Source organism: Populus trichocarpa, chromosome 10 (genome assembly GCF_000002775.5).
Source record: "Populus trichocarpa isolate Nisqually-1 chromosome 10, P.trichocarpa_v4.1, whole genome shotgun sequence".
NCBI lineage: Eukaryota > Viridiplantae > Streptophyta > Magnoliopsida > Malpighiales > Salicaceae > Populus > Populus trichocarpa.
Window position 1 is genome coordinate 20,916,755 of NC_037294.2, and position 14,807 is coordinate 20,931,561.

At 34.9% G+C, this 14,807-nt stretch overlaps 2 protein-coding genes and 1 pseudogene across 7 annotated transcripts; 2 read left to right on the plus strand and 1 right to left on the minus strand.

Moving 5' to 3' along the window:
• Positions 1-1,689: 1,689 nt before the first annotated feature.
• Positions 1,690-5,699, plus strand: LOC7468430 (OVARIAN TUMOR DOMAIN-containing deubiquitinating enzyme 9). Of its 3 annotated transcripts, none has more exons than XM_024609328.2 (11): positions 1,690-1,874; positions 2,277-2,681; positions 2,775-3,019; positions 3,154-3,227; positions 3,326-3,380; positions 3,544-3,618; positions 3,737-3,810; positions 3,902-3,950; positions 4,549-4,633; positions 4,967-5,023; positions 5,300-5,699. In XM_024609328.2, the coding sequence occupies exons 2-11, from the start codon at positions 2,360-2,362 to the stop codon at positions 5,386-5,388; spliced, it is 1,125 nt and encodes a 374-aa protein (XP_024465096.1). In that variant the 5' UTR covers positions 1,690-1,874; positions 2,277-2,359; the 3' UTR covers positions 5,389-5,699. The 3 variants fall into 3 exon arrangements, with proteins under 3 accessions (XP_024465096.1, XP_024465095.1, XP_024465097.1); XM_024609327.2 differs by having other exon boundaries at positions 1,691-1,920; XM_024609329.2 differs by having other exon boundaries at positions 1,694-1,920; positions 5,289-5,699.
• On the plus strand, positions 5,415-7,662 carry LOC18102758 (protein WHAT'S THIS FACTOR 9, mitochondrial-like; annotated as a pseudogene).
• Positions 7,663-7,830: 168 nt separating this feature from the next.
• On the minus strand, positions 7,831-14,750 carry LOC7468432 (pumilio homolog 4). Of its 4 annotated transcripts, none has more exons than XM_052456710.1 (12): positions 14,602-14,750; positions 14,450-14,489; positions 13,199-13,834; positions 11,643-12,501; positions 10,986-11,379; positions 10,760-10,901; positions 10,547-10,654; positions 9,924-10,136; positions 9,729-9,839; positions 8,902-9,096; positions 8,342-8,516; positions 7,831-8,239 (listed from the first exon to the last, which is right to left on the minus strand). In XM_052456710.1, the coding sequence occupies exons 3-12, from the start codon at positions 13,820-13,822 to the stop codon at positions 8,196-8,198; spliced, it is 2,865 nt and encodes a 954-aa protein (XP_052312670.1). In that variant the 5' UTR covers positions 13,823-13,834; positions 14,450-14,489; positions 14,602-14,750; the 3' UTR covers positions 7,831-8,195. The 4 variants fall into 4 exon arrangements, with proteins under 4 accessions (XP_052312670.1, XP_024465093.2, XP_002316382.4 ...); XM_024609325.2 differs by having other exon boundaries at positions 10,986-11,538; XM_002316346.4 differs by lacking the exon at positions 14,450-14,489 and having other exon boundaries at positions 10,986-11,538.
• Between the last annotated feature and the right edge of the window lie 57 nt (positions 14,751-14,807).

A 14,807-nucleotide genomic window follows, 5' to 3' on the forward strand; every position in this document is an offset into this window, starting at 1 on the left:
TTTCGTTGCTGTTACAAGTTTTAGAATGGAATGCACTAGATCAATAAGACATAGTTATAAAACTAGTCCGTGACTCACCGATCTGGATTTTAACTCGGGTTAAGTTTCATGTTGAATCTATTTTTTTTACTAAAATATTATTATTATTATTATTATTATTTTAAAAAAATCATAACTTAGATTATTTCACTAACTTGCAGAGTAAACTTGCTTAATCCACAAACATTGAATCTGGTTCTTATAATTCATTGATTGATGCCTTATGGCTTCCATGAAAATGAATACAATACAAGCACACGAACAGAGATGATAAGGTTGAATGCAAATTTATACAGGAAAGGGAATTTTTTTTTTATCCGGGTATCCTCATATCCTTTTAAAAAATAAGATTAATTTTGTTTAGGGTTCATGGTTGTCCCTTTCAATAAGTGCGCTTCCTGAAAATCAAACTTATGTTTTCATTTTTATAAAAATATAGCAGTGTCTTAATCGTTAGACCAACACTTCAGGAGAAATGATATGCAAATAAGTAACATATTCATTGCATTTATTAATTTTAACCTCTTCATATTTAAACACATTTCTTTTTTTATATATATATATATATATATATATATATATATATATATATATATATATTGGATAACTAGCCACTGGTATCGATATCTTTTCTTCATTCAATATATTTCGAGTTCAATTTTTTTTTAATAGAAAAAAACTGTCAATGAAATGTTTGCATGTTTTACAAGTGTTAGGGTTCATCCTTGAATAAGAAAGCAAAAATGTAATAGAATCTTACATTAAAAGTCATGATTGTAATATATCCAACCATGCAGGAATTTACAAGTTAAACGTGCTAGCTAGGTCCTTTCCCAGTCCGTTGTGCTTTAATTAACACAATAATTTTCATTTTTTATAAACAACAAGGGAATTTTGCACAGGAGAAAATTGTTTACTGTTGATTATTAATAATTAATAGAACGTGGAGATTATTTATTAAAACATTTGTATGCCATTTTATTTTATTTTGAATAATAAAAATATTTCCACCAAAAGATCAGATACAATATCCTTTATCATGAATATGCATGTTTTAACGTGCAAAACAAATTAATACGACTCAATATTATCGATTTAAAAGGCAAAATCACCTGCGAGTAAAAGAAACATAATCTCCAAAGATTTGCTAGTGCTTCCAACTTAATTAGAAAAATCAATTGCTAGTGTGTCAAATCAATTTGGGATTTGATCCCATTCATACTGCAGATCAGAAATTAAAAACAATAAATTAAAAGATTATAAAAATGTGATTATTATTGTGGTGTTTGTGATTTTTAAAAGTATTTTTTTTATTTTTAATATTAGAACATTAAATTATTAAAAAATATTAATTTAATATTTTTTTAAAAATAAAAATAATTCTAAAAAACAAAAAATAAAAAACAATTACTGCACTCCGAATGAGATACTAAGTTAAAACATCTATGGTGGACCCCAAATTAATGCCGATACATGTCAAAATTTCAACAAATCCAAAAAAAAACCTAACTCTTAAAATTCTTAACAAGCAAGAAAACACTAATAAATAAAAAAACAAATCCTTATAAATTACACGTGGCTCAAGAAACCGGGACTTTCTGGTAATTGAAAAGAAATGGTGGCGGTTTCAGGATTCTCAGATAGCACTTTGGCATCATCAGTAATATATATATTTCAACAAAGGATGCCTAAACAAACAGCAACTTTCACCAAACCCAGAATTTCTATTCGTTAAGATTTTCCAATTAAGATATTTTAGCAAAATCCTTTATCTATTTAGTTCCAGAAAGGAAAGGTTGTTTTTTTTACCTATCAGGAGTTAAAAACCTGAACAGGTACTTTGGTTGCCGTATTCAGATTTTTCATGGGATTTGAAAAAAGGTTTGAACTTTTTGTTGTGTTTGTTTTAGTTGGTGATGAGTTTCGTTTTCATTTGGTGTTTTTGATTGGATTGAATGTTGGTGTGTTAATTTGAATGTTTTTCAATTGGATTTGATGATATTGTTGTTTAATGATGTTGTCTTTAAAGGGTTAGCAGCAAATTTGTAGCTTTAAGTGTTGAAAATAGTAGGTTTTGATTTTGATTACTGAAAGTACGAAAGTGGGTTGGCAACAAACTTGTAGCCTTTTGTAAAGGACATAGAAAGTTTTGATTTTAATTTGATTAGTGAAATTTGGAAGTTATTTGTATAGTGAATTTGATTAGATATTGCATTTGACTATGGCTAATTTTGCAGCTTGCCTTCAGAAAGATTTGTGCAAGTACATAGCGCAAGGTGGTTGTGCTTCTTAAGAGATTTCATTAATTTTGATAGCCAAGATGATTGTATTTGAGCAGGATCCTGATGTTGTTCGATGGGGTCTCCATAATCTAATACAGGATTGTACACTTCCGAATTCTGGTTCGTGTTATGCTGTTACTCGTCATGACAGGGATACATTTAATGCTGGGTATGTTAGAGAAAATTATAATGATCCAGAATATGCAAATAATGTGGAGAACGATGCTGTTATTGCTCGTGCTCTTCAAGAAGAACTTTCACGGATTGCTGATGCGGAATCATTTGGGTTAAATAACGCTGAACAAGAATCAATTATTATGCAGCTATGGCCTTGTTCTCATGAAAAATACCATGGTTCTGGTACTGGGAAATTCTGCTGCTGCTATTTAATTCCTTGGTTATTTGTGATCCTTTATTTCACATAATTCATTTGATTTTATGTGCCACGTGTAGAGCACAAGAACAGTCAGGAAGTCACAAATGATCACTGTGAAAACAAAACGGGTGTTGACAATCACAGCAAAAATGTAGCAGATGACTCTAGCAAGAAGGATGAAACAGCGATCCCTACTTCATCTTCTAAAAGTGAAGAAGATTCCCTTAATATGGAAGAGTTGGCAATTAATTCAAACTTAGCAAATGAATACGCTCTTGATGGTGAAGTGGGCAAGAGGATAAGCGATATGGTTCCTATTCCTGTAAGTATAACTTCTGCCAAGCTATACCATATTGCACTGAAGATTAAGATAAAATACCTTCCAGCCTTGAGTAAATGATATCCTTTCAAAAATAAAGAATTGAGCATCCTAAATTTCTCATCTGTTTTCTGTAGCTTGTTCCTAAAACTAATGGAGAAATACCATCAGAAGATGCAGAGACATCAGATCATCAAAGGCTGCTAGACAGGTCTTGTATATATTCTGTTGGGGATCGTGCCTTTTAGTTCAAGTCTGTAATATCTTGACTCAGACAATATTTTTAATTTAATGTTTTGTCTGTTTTAGGTTAAAGGTATATGATCTTGTTGAGAATAAGGTTCTAGGAGATGGTAACTGTCAGGTTGGTACCTTCTTTATTTTAAAGATAAACGGTTCTGCAAAAAGCTTACTTCTGAAGCTCTGTTACCTAGTGTTATTAGCTCAAGTTATGTCTCAACTCTACCGTTCTCTGTCAGATCAACTCTGATAGATTTAATTAGAATAATGTTTTGTCTTTTTTGCAGTTTCGTTCCCTGTCAGATCAACTCTACCGTTCTCCTGAGCACCACAAACTGGTGAGAGAACAAGTTATTGATCAGGTTGGTTGGCGTTTAACTAAGTGTACTTCTGTGTACATGAATTAGAGTCTTATTGATCCATTCTTATACATATAAGCGTAAACTGTAATCTTATTCCTAACAATGATGATTTCATCAGCTCAAGTCTCAGCCGCAAATGTACGAGGGCTATGTTCCTATGGCTTATGATGACTATCTGAAGAAAATGAGCAAGTTTGTTACTTCTCTTCGTTTTCTTTTAATCTCCTAAAACTTTCTTGAAATATATTCATGCTCATATGTATATTTATGCGGCTATAATTAGGGGTGGTGAATGGGGTGATCACATCACATTGCAGGCTGCTGCAGATTCGGTATGGGCAGCTATCTTACTTTTGTACATTCCCTCATGTTTTGTCCGCTTGTCTTTCTGTCGATCTTGATGTTATTCATTAACCCTTTGTGGAATATATCTATAAGTTGTGAATTTGAAGAGAATCGCTGAGAATGATGGATTATTGAAAATATCAGCTAGTTATTTATGCAACTAAATTCACCTATACCCGTATTCTCCAACTAGTTGAATTGAGTACATAATTCTTTTTCCTTCACTCTGCTTTTGTGAGACCAAATTCTTCATGAGATGACGAGATATAATTTATCAATTCTCTTAACTTTAATTAAATGAATTGCTTTTGTGTTTTTGAGTGATTCTTGCAAGAATAAAAATTGTGAAATTGCTTTTCTTGTCTCACAATAACTTTTTCTTGATGCATAATATAACAACACTACATTCCAAGTAGTGTATCTACTTACAGGAAGTATTCTTGTAAGCCGGCTTCGCTATATTACTTTAATACTTTTTACTTTTTTAAGAGCTCATGTATGCTACTTGTTTTCTGTCTGTAATTTTATTTTAGAGGTTTAAAGCTTATTTAACTGATGTATTTGCATGTTGCCATGTAATTGCAGTATGGTGTCAAGATATTTGTGATTACTTCATTCAAGGATACATGTTACCTCGAGATCCTTCCACAGGCTCAAAAGTCCGATCGGGGTAAGATTAGACTTTCCGAACTTGTGTGCTGATTAATAGAAATCTAAGCTGAAGAATGCTTCACCATCTTTCTAATATATGGAAATTTTATTGTAAGATTGGTTTTTGCTGTAGAATAAAATTTATTGATTATGAAATTAGGAAATGTAATATGCCCTGAAATTCATTACATTGAACATACCCATATAATCAGCGCCAAGAAAATTCTTATCCAGTTCAAACCAATTATTTTTTTTTAAGAAAAAAAAAAAGAAGAAAGAGGAGAAAGAACTGTGAAAATATAGGGCGAGCAGATCTGAAATCCACTGCCCTTGCAACTTGTGTTTTGTGCAGTTATTTTCTTGAGCTTTTGGGCGGAGGTGCACTACAATTCAATATACTCAGAAGGAGGTAAACATTTAATCCCGTTTCCATAGCAATGAAAATTGTTCTATGATTACTTATCTGTAAGGTCTATCTTTCCCTGGCTTCCAAGTTACATCTGATGTGGTCTTTGGCTTTTATAAAAGCAATTTTGAACAAGCTATGAAAACTTCATGTGTGAAGTCCTGTTCGGGGGAGTAAAAGAATGCTTGATATAGTTGTTCCACAGTTTTAACTGCTCTAATTCTCTCTATCTGGTCACCTGCTCTAATTCTCTCTATCTCTAATATAGAGCTACCGCAGTTGGAATCGAAGAAAAAAGACTGGTGGAAGATTTGAAGCTGGGAACTTCATCGGCAAAGCTCATAAGAAGATGCTTCTGTGCTACATGAAAGCCTTTTCATTTCATTTTCATACAATGGCCTCGACAAAGGAAGTGCAGAATGCAAATGCCATACTGCTACTACTTCGTCACTTTTAGCTACCTTTGTGCATATTACTTCCATTTAGATTTGACCGCCATAGTTTCATCCTTTGTATTGTGTCCTGATCTCTTCATTATTTTTCGTTCTTGTTTCCGGCTGTTCTGACTGTACATATTAGGCAGGGCAACTAAGGGTTTTTTTTTCCCTTCATAGCAGAACCCGGAGACACTATTCTACTTCTAGAACGTATATTATTAAAATAAATCGTAGTTGCTGTATTTCTTGCATCCTGTTTCCTTTTTGCCGAAAACTAGGAAGGTTTGTGCTCTTCAGCTTGTGCCTGTATCCTGACATTTTGTCCAAACCCAGAATGGAACAAAACGTGTAGTGACTGAAGAAAACAAGAAAAGAAAAATATCTCCTTCCCCTTCCTTTGTAGAGGCCATGGAATAAACATGACAACAGAAAATAAATTACCATTACGGCAAGATTTTAATTTACCTATAGTTAATTGAAAAGCTATCCATAGAGAAATTGAAATTTAGAAAATATAAAGTTATTTTTTGTTAATTTTTTTAATGAGATAGATTGAAGGACCTTATTGGTAAATAGATAAAACATCAAGGAGTGATCGATAAAAAATAAAGTTTTAAAAAAATTGATAAAATCCATAAACTTTAGGAAGATAAAATGAAATTAACCTTTTTTAAAAAAGCTGCTAGTTTTCTATAAACGACAAGTCATCCTAAACAACTAGCTAACTAGATCTGAAATAAAAACCACAGGACAACACAAACTCTTCTTCCCCTTCCAATCACCCACCAAAACCCCTAAAACCTTACACCACCAAAACCCAAATCTCATGTTCATAATAAAAAAAACCCACCTCTAAAACCCTAAAATCCCTAGTCTACACATCTCAAAATCCAATCTTTCCCCTTATAAATCATAGAACCAAGAACCCACCATACACTTATCACAAACCAAGAACTATGTGGATGTGTACATGAAATGGAAAAAAAGATCAATACTTTGATTCAATAGAGCATATTATACACAAGTCCATTGAACTTAAACCCATCATATTTTTGAAAAATGTGATAGCCCAGAATCCCAATGGTTGTATACCTATCTCATGTGTTTCAAAGTAAGGCTTGCATTTTGATGTGAGTTGCAAGGTTTTTGAGGCGATACCCATCAATTTTTGAGGAGTTTACTGGTCCACAGTATAATTTTTTAGATTGACCCAAGAAGCTGTTGAGATTGATAGAGGAGAGAAGGTTGTATGAGGATTGTTAAGAGAATTTGAGAGAGCTTGAAGAAGTTTATTTTGACGTCTAAAGAAAAGGTTTTGCCTTTGAGGTTATTCAAGGGATGTTATGGTATTTGGGTTTGCCAGAGGATTTCTTAGAGTGTTTGGATAAGAATCTTTATGGGTCTTTTAGGGTAGTGGAGATGGAGGAGGAAGGGTTAGAGGGATTAGCTGTTGAGAGTAATGAAAGGGTTTTGTCTGTTTTGCAAAGAAATTAGATGAAAAAGGGAGTGTATTCTGATGAACCTATGGAGGGAATTGAGTTTCCACTCTTTCCATCAAAGGGTGTTAGGTTAAGGAGGAAGATCGAGGATTGGTAAAAAGAGTTTCAAAAGGTTCCGTGTGTATCCCCATATGAGGATTATTTATTTACATTTGAATCCCAATACTGATATTGCTGAGAAAAGGGATGTTGGGTTTCTTCATGAGTTGCTTTGTTTGTTTGTTGAGCATTCTGCAGAGAGGAGGAGAATTTTGTGTGTTAAGAAGTATTTTGGGTTGCCACAGAAGGTTCACAAAGCATTTGAAAGGCATCCCTTCATGTTTTATTTATCTTTGAGGAATAAAACTTGCACTGCTATTCATAAGGAGGCTTATTGTGATAAAATGGCCTCTGAGAGGCATCCCTTGATGAGAATCAAGAACAAGTACATTAGCTTGGTTAAAGAATCAGAGGTGATTTTGAAGAGGAGAAGAGTGAACAATCCCCAAGTCGAACGTCCAAAATTGGATTTAGATTTGGATAATGCTGATGAAGACAGTGTAGAAATAGGTAGGGTGTACAGATGAAGTAAATTAGATCTGAAAGTTGTGTTCATGTCATTCACTGGTTCTGGTTACCTTCTCCAAGTGCTCCTACTTGGGTCCATTTAACTTCTGTTGTCACTGCCATGTGTCAAGTGAACGCCAGCCACGGATTGACGTGCAAACTTTCTATCATTGCGTAGCATTCTTTTTGTAATCCAGAGGGTTATTACTAATTGTTCGAATAGAATATTGGTAAGAAAAAATCCAATTCCAAACAGGTAAGAAGGTAATTCACTCAAGAGAAGGGAGGTCGAAAGTCAAAGTGCAACAATCCAAAACACTTGCCCTCGGAATCGAAAAGATCAAATATCATATTTTACCTCTGCCAGTAACATTTACATTTCATTCCTTTTTTACAGACTACATTTGTGCCTGTACTCCAAGAGAGACTAATCAACTATAAATTACCCTCTCTGATCTTCTCTTGACTGAGAACTTAACTTTTATTCTGTGAGCTGAATTTACAATTAGATATTAACAAAAAACGAAAACATCTTATTCCGAAGACCTGTTTATTTACATCTTTTCTTCTTCTCTTTAGAGACCGAAGCTATGAGAAACTTGCAAAAATCACCTTCCAAGTTAGCTGTACAAAACGCATGCTTTTTTTGCTGTTTTACGGCGGCAAAGAAAAAGCACCCTCCATGTTTCCAGATTAAATCACGTTAGGAGACTGAGATGACAATCCTAAGCGCCTTTCTGTAAATGAGAGAAAGAATCATGTATGTCCATTGGTAAATAAGTAAACCAGGCAAACCAGAGCAACACATTTTCCAGTAAGTTACTACAAAGATTCCTCACCTCCAGTTGTGATGAGCTTCTCAACACGCGAAACAATATGTTTACCGTAAGTGTACCTCTTCAGGGCACTCAAATGAACCCTAATGCGAGAAATAATTAACTCCAAACTTCGATCATTGCAGGTCTCAAGAACCTTCTGTACAACGTAATTTCCAAATGGATCTTTCATCATAGCCTGCAGTTTTACATTCCAAACACAGATCATCCAGGCACTAATCAGTGAAAGTAAATAAGGAATCGAAATTGGAAGCCTCGAAACAAACATAGGCTGCAGTAATCTCAATGATCATATACATGAAGAGCATGTTGAGATTGGATGGTCATTCATCAATAAAAAAGTTGATACCGCAGAGTACTGGATATTTAGAATACAAAATATATAAAAAATACACAGAATAGAAGTATAGAGATTAAATGACAGAAAAAAATCGAATTTTAATACCAATTGACAGTTCTTTTTTTTCAATATTTTTTTGAAATAAATCAGGTTGGGCTCAGATTTCTGATGAGGGTATTTTCATCAGGACCAGATAATGTAATTAAGGCACTTGTGCACTGACCTGCAAGGGCTCATTTTCAACAGTGGAACCAAGTATCTCATTCACCAAAAGTTGGCGCTCCTCAGGGCCACCAAATGTCAAGCACTTCTCCACAACATTTGAAGCAAATTTCTGCTGACTCATCAAAACAATATGTCCTGCAAGCTTGCTAATAATAGCAGATCGTTCTTGTGGCTTACCATGCTCAAGAACATGCTATACAAAACAGAAGTATGAACATCAGGAAACTAATGAAGCAGTAAAGAAGCAGATCAGTTAAATACAGAACAAAGCCACCCATTTCATGCCAATGATGCAACATAATCCAAAAGCAAGATCAAACCCACATCTTTAGTCCACATAGAGAAGTCAATATGGATGCAGAGCACTAGATCTAACAGGCTGACAAAAACTTTGAAATCCTTGAAAGTGGAAGTGTCAGGGATATTAATAATCATACCGTTCAAAACAAGGCACTCAATACTCCCACTTACATATCAAGGACTTCACTACCCAGTCCAGGATGCGGGACCAAGTCCTTGATGCTCATTAATATTCTTGCAATATATGGTCTCCTACACGTCTTTATATTGTTAGATATTGTTATAGCAGGAAACTAAGGTGATATGATAATATCTTAACCACAAAGAAAAATAAATTCCTGTAAATTATAGATTACTTCTGCCTTGCTTATCTATCATATTCAATGGACTTTGACAAATATAAATAAAAAATTTAGGATTAGCATGTAGTGTAACCTTAACTGGACAAACTCATATCTTAGGTGCAAAGAACTTCACTTGCCAGTCAATACATGCACGTTGGATCAACTGGAAAATTTTCGATACCTGAATGACATAATTTCCATATTGATCTTGTGCCAAAGTGTACACAGACTGCATAATTTCATCCATAATAATTTGCTGTGTATTCATGTCCTTACAATGCTCCAGGACCCTCTATTGGTGCCAGATCAAAAAATTGACAAGTCAATAATGATCATATATTTACATCAAGAAAGTGCATAAAGAGTAATTCCTAACCTGAATGACACGGCAACCATAAGGATGGGTGGATAGGGCCAAAACTTGCCCATAGAAAGCTGAGATGATGAATTGAATTCGATCTTCCGGGACACACTCTATACACTTCTGAATAACATGATTGCCATTCTGATCACGAATGCATTTAATGACAGAGCCATTAAGCTCTACCACTATTTGAGTCTGTCGATCCACATCAATCATCTCCAAAGCCTGTGGTCAGATTTAGCACACTAAGTAATTTGAATAGCCAGAATAAACAAAAAGGGCAATGATCTTGCTCATAAGGTAATAAGCTACAATTCATGAACTGATCAAACAATTCTTCTTCTTTCCTTGTGGTGGATGCATTCAAGAGTACTAAATCATAATTTTTGAATCATGCATTTAAAGAGTTCCCTGGCATTACACCAAGCCACATCACAGTGATAAATCAAAAGGTCGAGGAACTGGATAGTGCTCAGCAAAGTAAGCATCACCAACAACAATATTCACATAGAAAGTATGGATGCTTCAAGCAGATATGGGATGTCAAGTAAAATCTCAAAGGCACGTGCTGAGAACAAACATGCAAGAGTGTGTGCACATGATGTATGTATGACAGCAAGGGCATAGAAAAGCACCTTCTGGATTACTCTGCATCCATACATTTGAAGACTGAGAGGTAAAACATGACCATTAAGTCGACTGACTAACTCCAATCTTTGACTTTCTGTACCATGATCAAGAAACTGTGCATTCAAGAATAACAATGCAATATTAACAAATCATACATAGAACATAGAATTATAAAGGAGATATCAGCAGTTAGAATTTCAAATAAAAACAATATGTACCTTTTGTATGACATAATTTCCAAACACATCAGTCATCAAGGTACGAGCATGAGGAATAATCTCAGGGAAGATCTTGTTCTTCTCTTCAACTGAAGCAGTTTCTAGTTTCTGCTGAATAAACCGACTTCCATATTGATCCGTGCTGCATTGCATAAGAGATGTTAAACTCGGTACTCCCAACACTACATGAATGAAACAAAAACCAAAACAATAATTCAATATATACCTGAATTCAACAACCTGACCAGCAATGTCTGAAGGTTCAAAAGAACCGGTCTTGTTGTTCTTAAATCCTTCTATTGAGGATGATGAGGGTCTTCTTTCCGCAATGCTGCCAATATCACACTGCCATGACCCAATGGATCCTCCTATCGAATTCCTCATCATAGGAGCTAAGTGTGCAGCTCGCTCGCTCTGAAAACTTCCAGATCCAACAGAAGGAAGCGAAGATTTCGCCACTGAGTTCTCTGGATATGGCATGCTAAGACCATATGATGAATTCCTATGGTATCCCTGATTCAAACCACCAGATTTGGTTAGAAGTGGCAACTCATATTGTTGCTTCTGTTGAACAAGCAATGTCTCCAGGTAAGCTTTCTGAATCCTGTCCAAGTCTCCATCTGAAGCGCCAAAATAGTTTCTAACTGAAGGATCACTAGAAGTAGCTACAGGACACGTTGCATAATCTGAAATTCTTTGCAAGTACTGAGGATAACATGGGTCTAGAGACCCCGCTTGATTTCCCAGTCTATTAAAACCATGCCCAATTCCATGACCACCTAAAGCAAAAATAAAATTTCAAACCAGCAAGCAATGTATCTACTATCCATGTGTATATTGTACATATAAATTCCATGAAAGCTTCGAAAGAAACAAAGATAACCTTTATCGAGATGATTCTTGATCACCGAATTCAATTTTTGAGTTGAATAATCATCAGGTACACGGCCAGTGAAATCCACAATTGGAACATTTGCATTTTGAATATGAACATGTGATCTTTCCAAACATCCAAGGCCCGAGGAATTCATTTTTGAGTGAAGATTGGTAGAAGAATTTCTTCTGGAAATACTAACTTCCCCATTAGAAGTTATCTTAGAAGTATTACGGTTTGGTATGATCCCATTGTTTGTTGGCATATCGGTATAGCTGGTCGAAAATGAGAGATTTACTACGTTGGATTTTTCTCTGAGTTGCTGCTGCAGAGTCTGGTCACCACTACTGGGCACATTAAAAGGAAAATCTGGCTCATTTTCCAGATCCATTTGCAGTTGATGTCGTACATGACTCTCTTGATCTGTGAGTCTAGTGTGCAAAAGGCTTAACCCAGACAACGAGTTGCCAATTTCACCAAGCTCAGTAATGCCAGAGGAATGATCATTTTGGAAACTCATGCCAGCAACATTCTTCTTCTCAATAGGACCAACTCTGCTGCCAACATGACGTAGATTTGAAATAGCAGACATCCCACCCAGCTGCTGTTCAGGTGTTGTACTCCTAGACAATGATGAACCCACAGCAGATACCAAAGAGTGAGACAAGGTATCAATGCGGCTTTGATTTCCTGTAAAGCTAGTGGTAGCTGCTCCTGAATGCAGGCCTTCAAGGGATTCCATTCCATAGAGTAACCCAGCTTGATGAGGATCACACACACCAGTTGCATCCAGAAGATCACCAAAAGCATTATGACTTGCTGGGGATGGTAGGTGACCTGGTATGGAAGTGGACTGATCAAGTCCTTCCTGAAAAATGTAAGAATGCCATTTGTCAACTGTAGAAAACGAGCGAAATGAAATGCAACACCTATCATAGAAAAGAGATAACAGAATGTATCACCTAGCGTTTGCTGGTGTACATGTCAGTTGAATCCAACTAAATTGGTTGAATAACAATGGGCAACACTAAAACTGCTTTTCAAGTATAGGGAACATAAAAATGAAGATGGTTTCTATGAAAAGAACTTCAAATCTTTTGTTTTAGAATGTCATCTCGGCATTGTGTCTTTAAAAATAGAGAAAAACAAAATATCGCATGGAAAATCATTGTCCATCAAGTCCCTCCTCTTAATCAAAAAAATTGTTGCTTAATCAATGCTAAACTTTAAAATCGATTAAAAGTCAGATTTGACACTTCTCTGAAGTACCAATGGTTGCTTAATTAATGATAATAAAAGTTGTTACTAGATTAAATTTGCTTCATTCATAGTCTTCAACTTTAAAAGTTGCAACTAGCACAAAGATGTTGTCCTTGATAGCCAAAACAGGCTTCAATAGTTTCCATAATAAAAAGAAAAAACCCCTTCAGCATGATTTCTTGGACAAATGGCTGAACCAAATATGAAATCGCAAATGTTCAGTTACCAATTCTTATAGTATTATTAAACAGTTGACAAGCTAATTCTTGTATAAGCTCAAATTTTCAAATTACTAAATCCACTACCTGAAGAATGTCAGCAAAACTTTTCCTCCTCGGACCAAGCCTGGAGCCGTGCAATTTATGACTATCTGAAATTCTATCAAGCCACTCGGCCGAAGCATTCCTAGTGAGACAAGTTGTATTTGAATTCCTCAATTCTGTCAAATCATTGTCGACCTTATGCACTGAAAGTCCCGGCTGCATTGAAAACAGCGAAGAACGATCACTATTATCAACCACCTTATTATTCCTCAAGTCCCCAATACCTCCAAATGAAGATCCAGAAGACTGAAACCTTTGTGCAACAAGCCAATCCTCCTTGGACAACAAGGGTGGGGGCAATCTTGGATTAATGTTATCATGAGAATAGTAATACAAAAGATAAGATGGGTGCGAGCGAATCTCATCTTCAGCCAAAACCACATTGTTACTAACACTATTGACGTCACTCAAGTTATAGTTCCTAAAAAGGCTTCCCACGGCACTTAATGATCCTTCAACAGTGGGTGGAGCACTACCACTCCTATATATATCAAGATCCCTTTCTATGCGTTGATTACATCGCTGTGATTGTAGAATCAATCCCAGTTCGCTCTGAAAATCATCTACTGTATGTGGCTTGTTTATATTGCCGCCCCCAGTGACCATCTCTCAAAGAAACTGAAAATCAGCAGAATACAATAAATAACCAAATAAAAAATAAATAAATCCAAACTTCCACACTAATTCTATGTTTAATTGCCAATTTTTTTTTACAAAATTCATTTAAACAAAGAGGGGTCAAGCCTGGTGAAATTAAAAATCCAAACTTTAACACTAATTCTCAGTTTGGTCGCTGAGAAAATTTACGAAATTCATTTTAAGCAAAAAGGGGTCAATAAAATGTCACATTTAGCAAAATCAGAATTTCTGAAACTTAAGATTTTACGAAAAAAATAAACAGAGTATGTGTAGTATTTTTCAAACAAAGTAAAATTAACAATAAAATAGTACTTTATTGCAGGAACATGACCAGACATGTAAGAAAATAATACCCACGTAAAAAGAAAAAACTAACATCAAGGCCCATTACCTATATCACATAAGAAAAAAATCAAAGCATTAATTAAAAAAAAAAACTGAACTTTAATCAAAGCATTTACGTATTTAAAATCAAGACAGAAGAAGCTCATAAAATTTATTCCTTTTCTTTAGCGTTCTTTCTCAGCAACCAAAAAGAGCTTTGAAAAATTAAAATCAAACAACAAAATCATAAATTGCATCATGATTAAATACCTTCACAATGAATCTCCACATCAATGGAAAAAACTGGAACCTAGAAAAAATAAATAAAAAATCAACGATAAAATACACGCATGTAACTTTTTTAAAAAGAATCCAAAACAGACATGAATAAAAAACGAAACTTGGGAGGGAAAAGAGGTTACGCGCCAAACGATGTCGTATCAAGAATTGATAAAAGCTTCGTGATCAACGAGAGGTAATTAAAAAATGTGACACAAAAGAAAATAGGAGGGGATTTACAGAGGGAGCGAGAGCATGGAGAGAGGAGATTCTTTCGAAACGGTCGCTTTTTTTGTTTCAATTCTTTATTTTTATTTTTATTTTTATTTTTATTTTATTTTTATTTTTA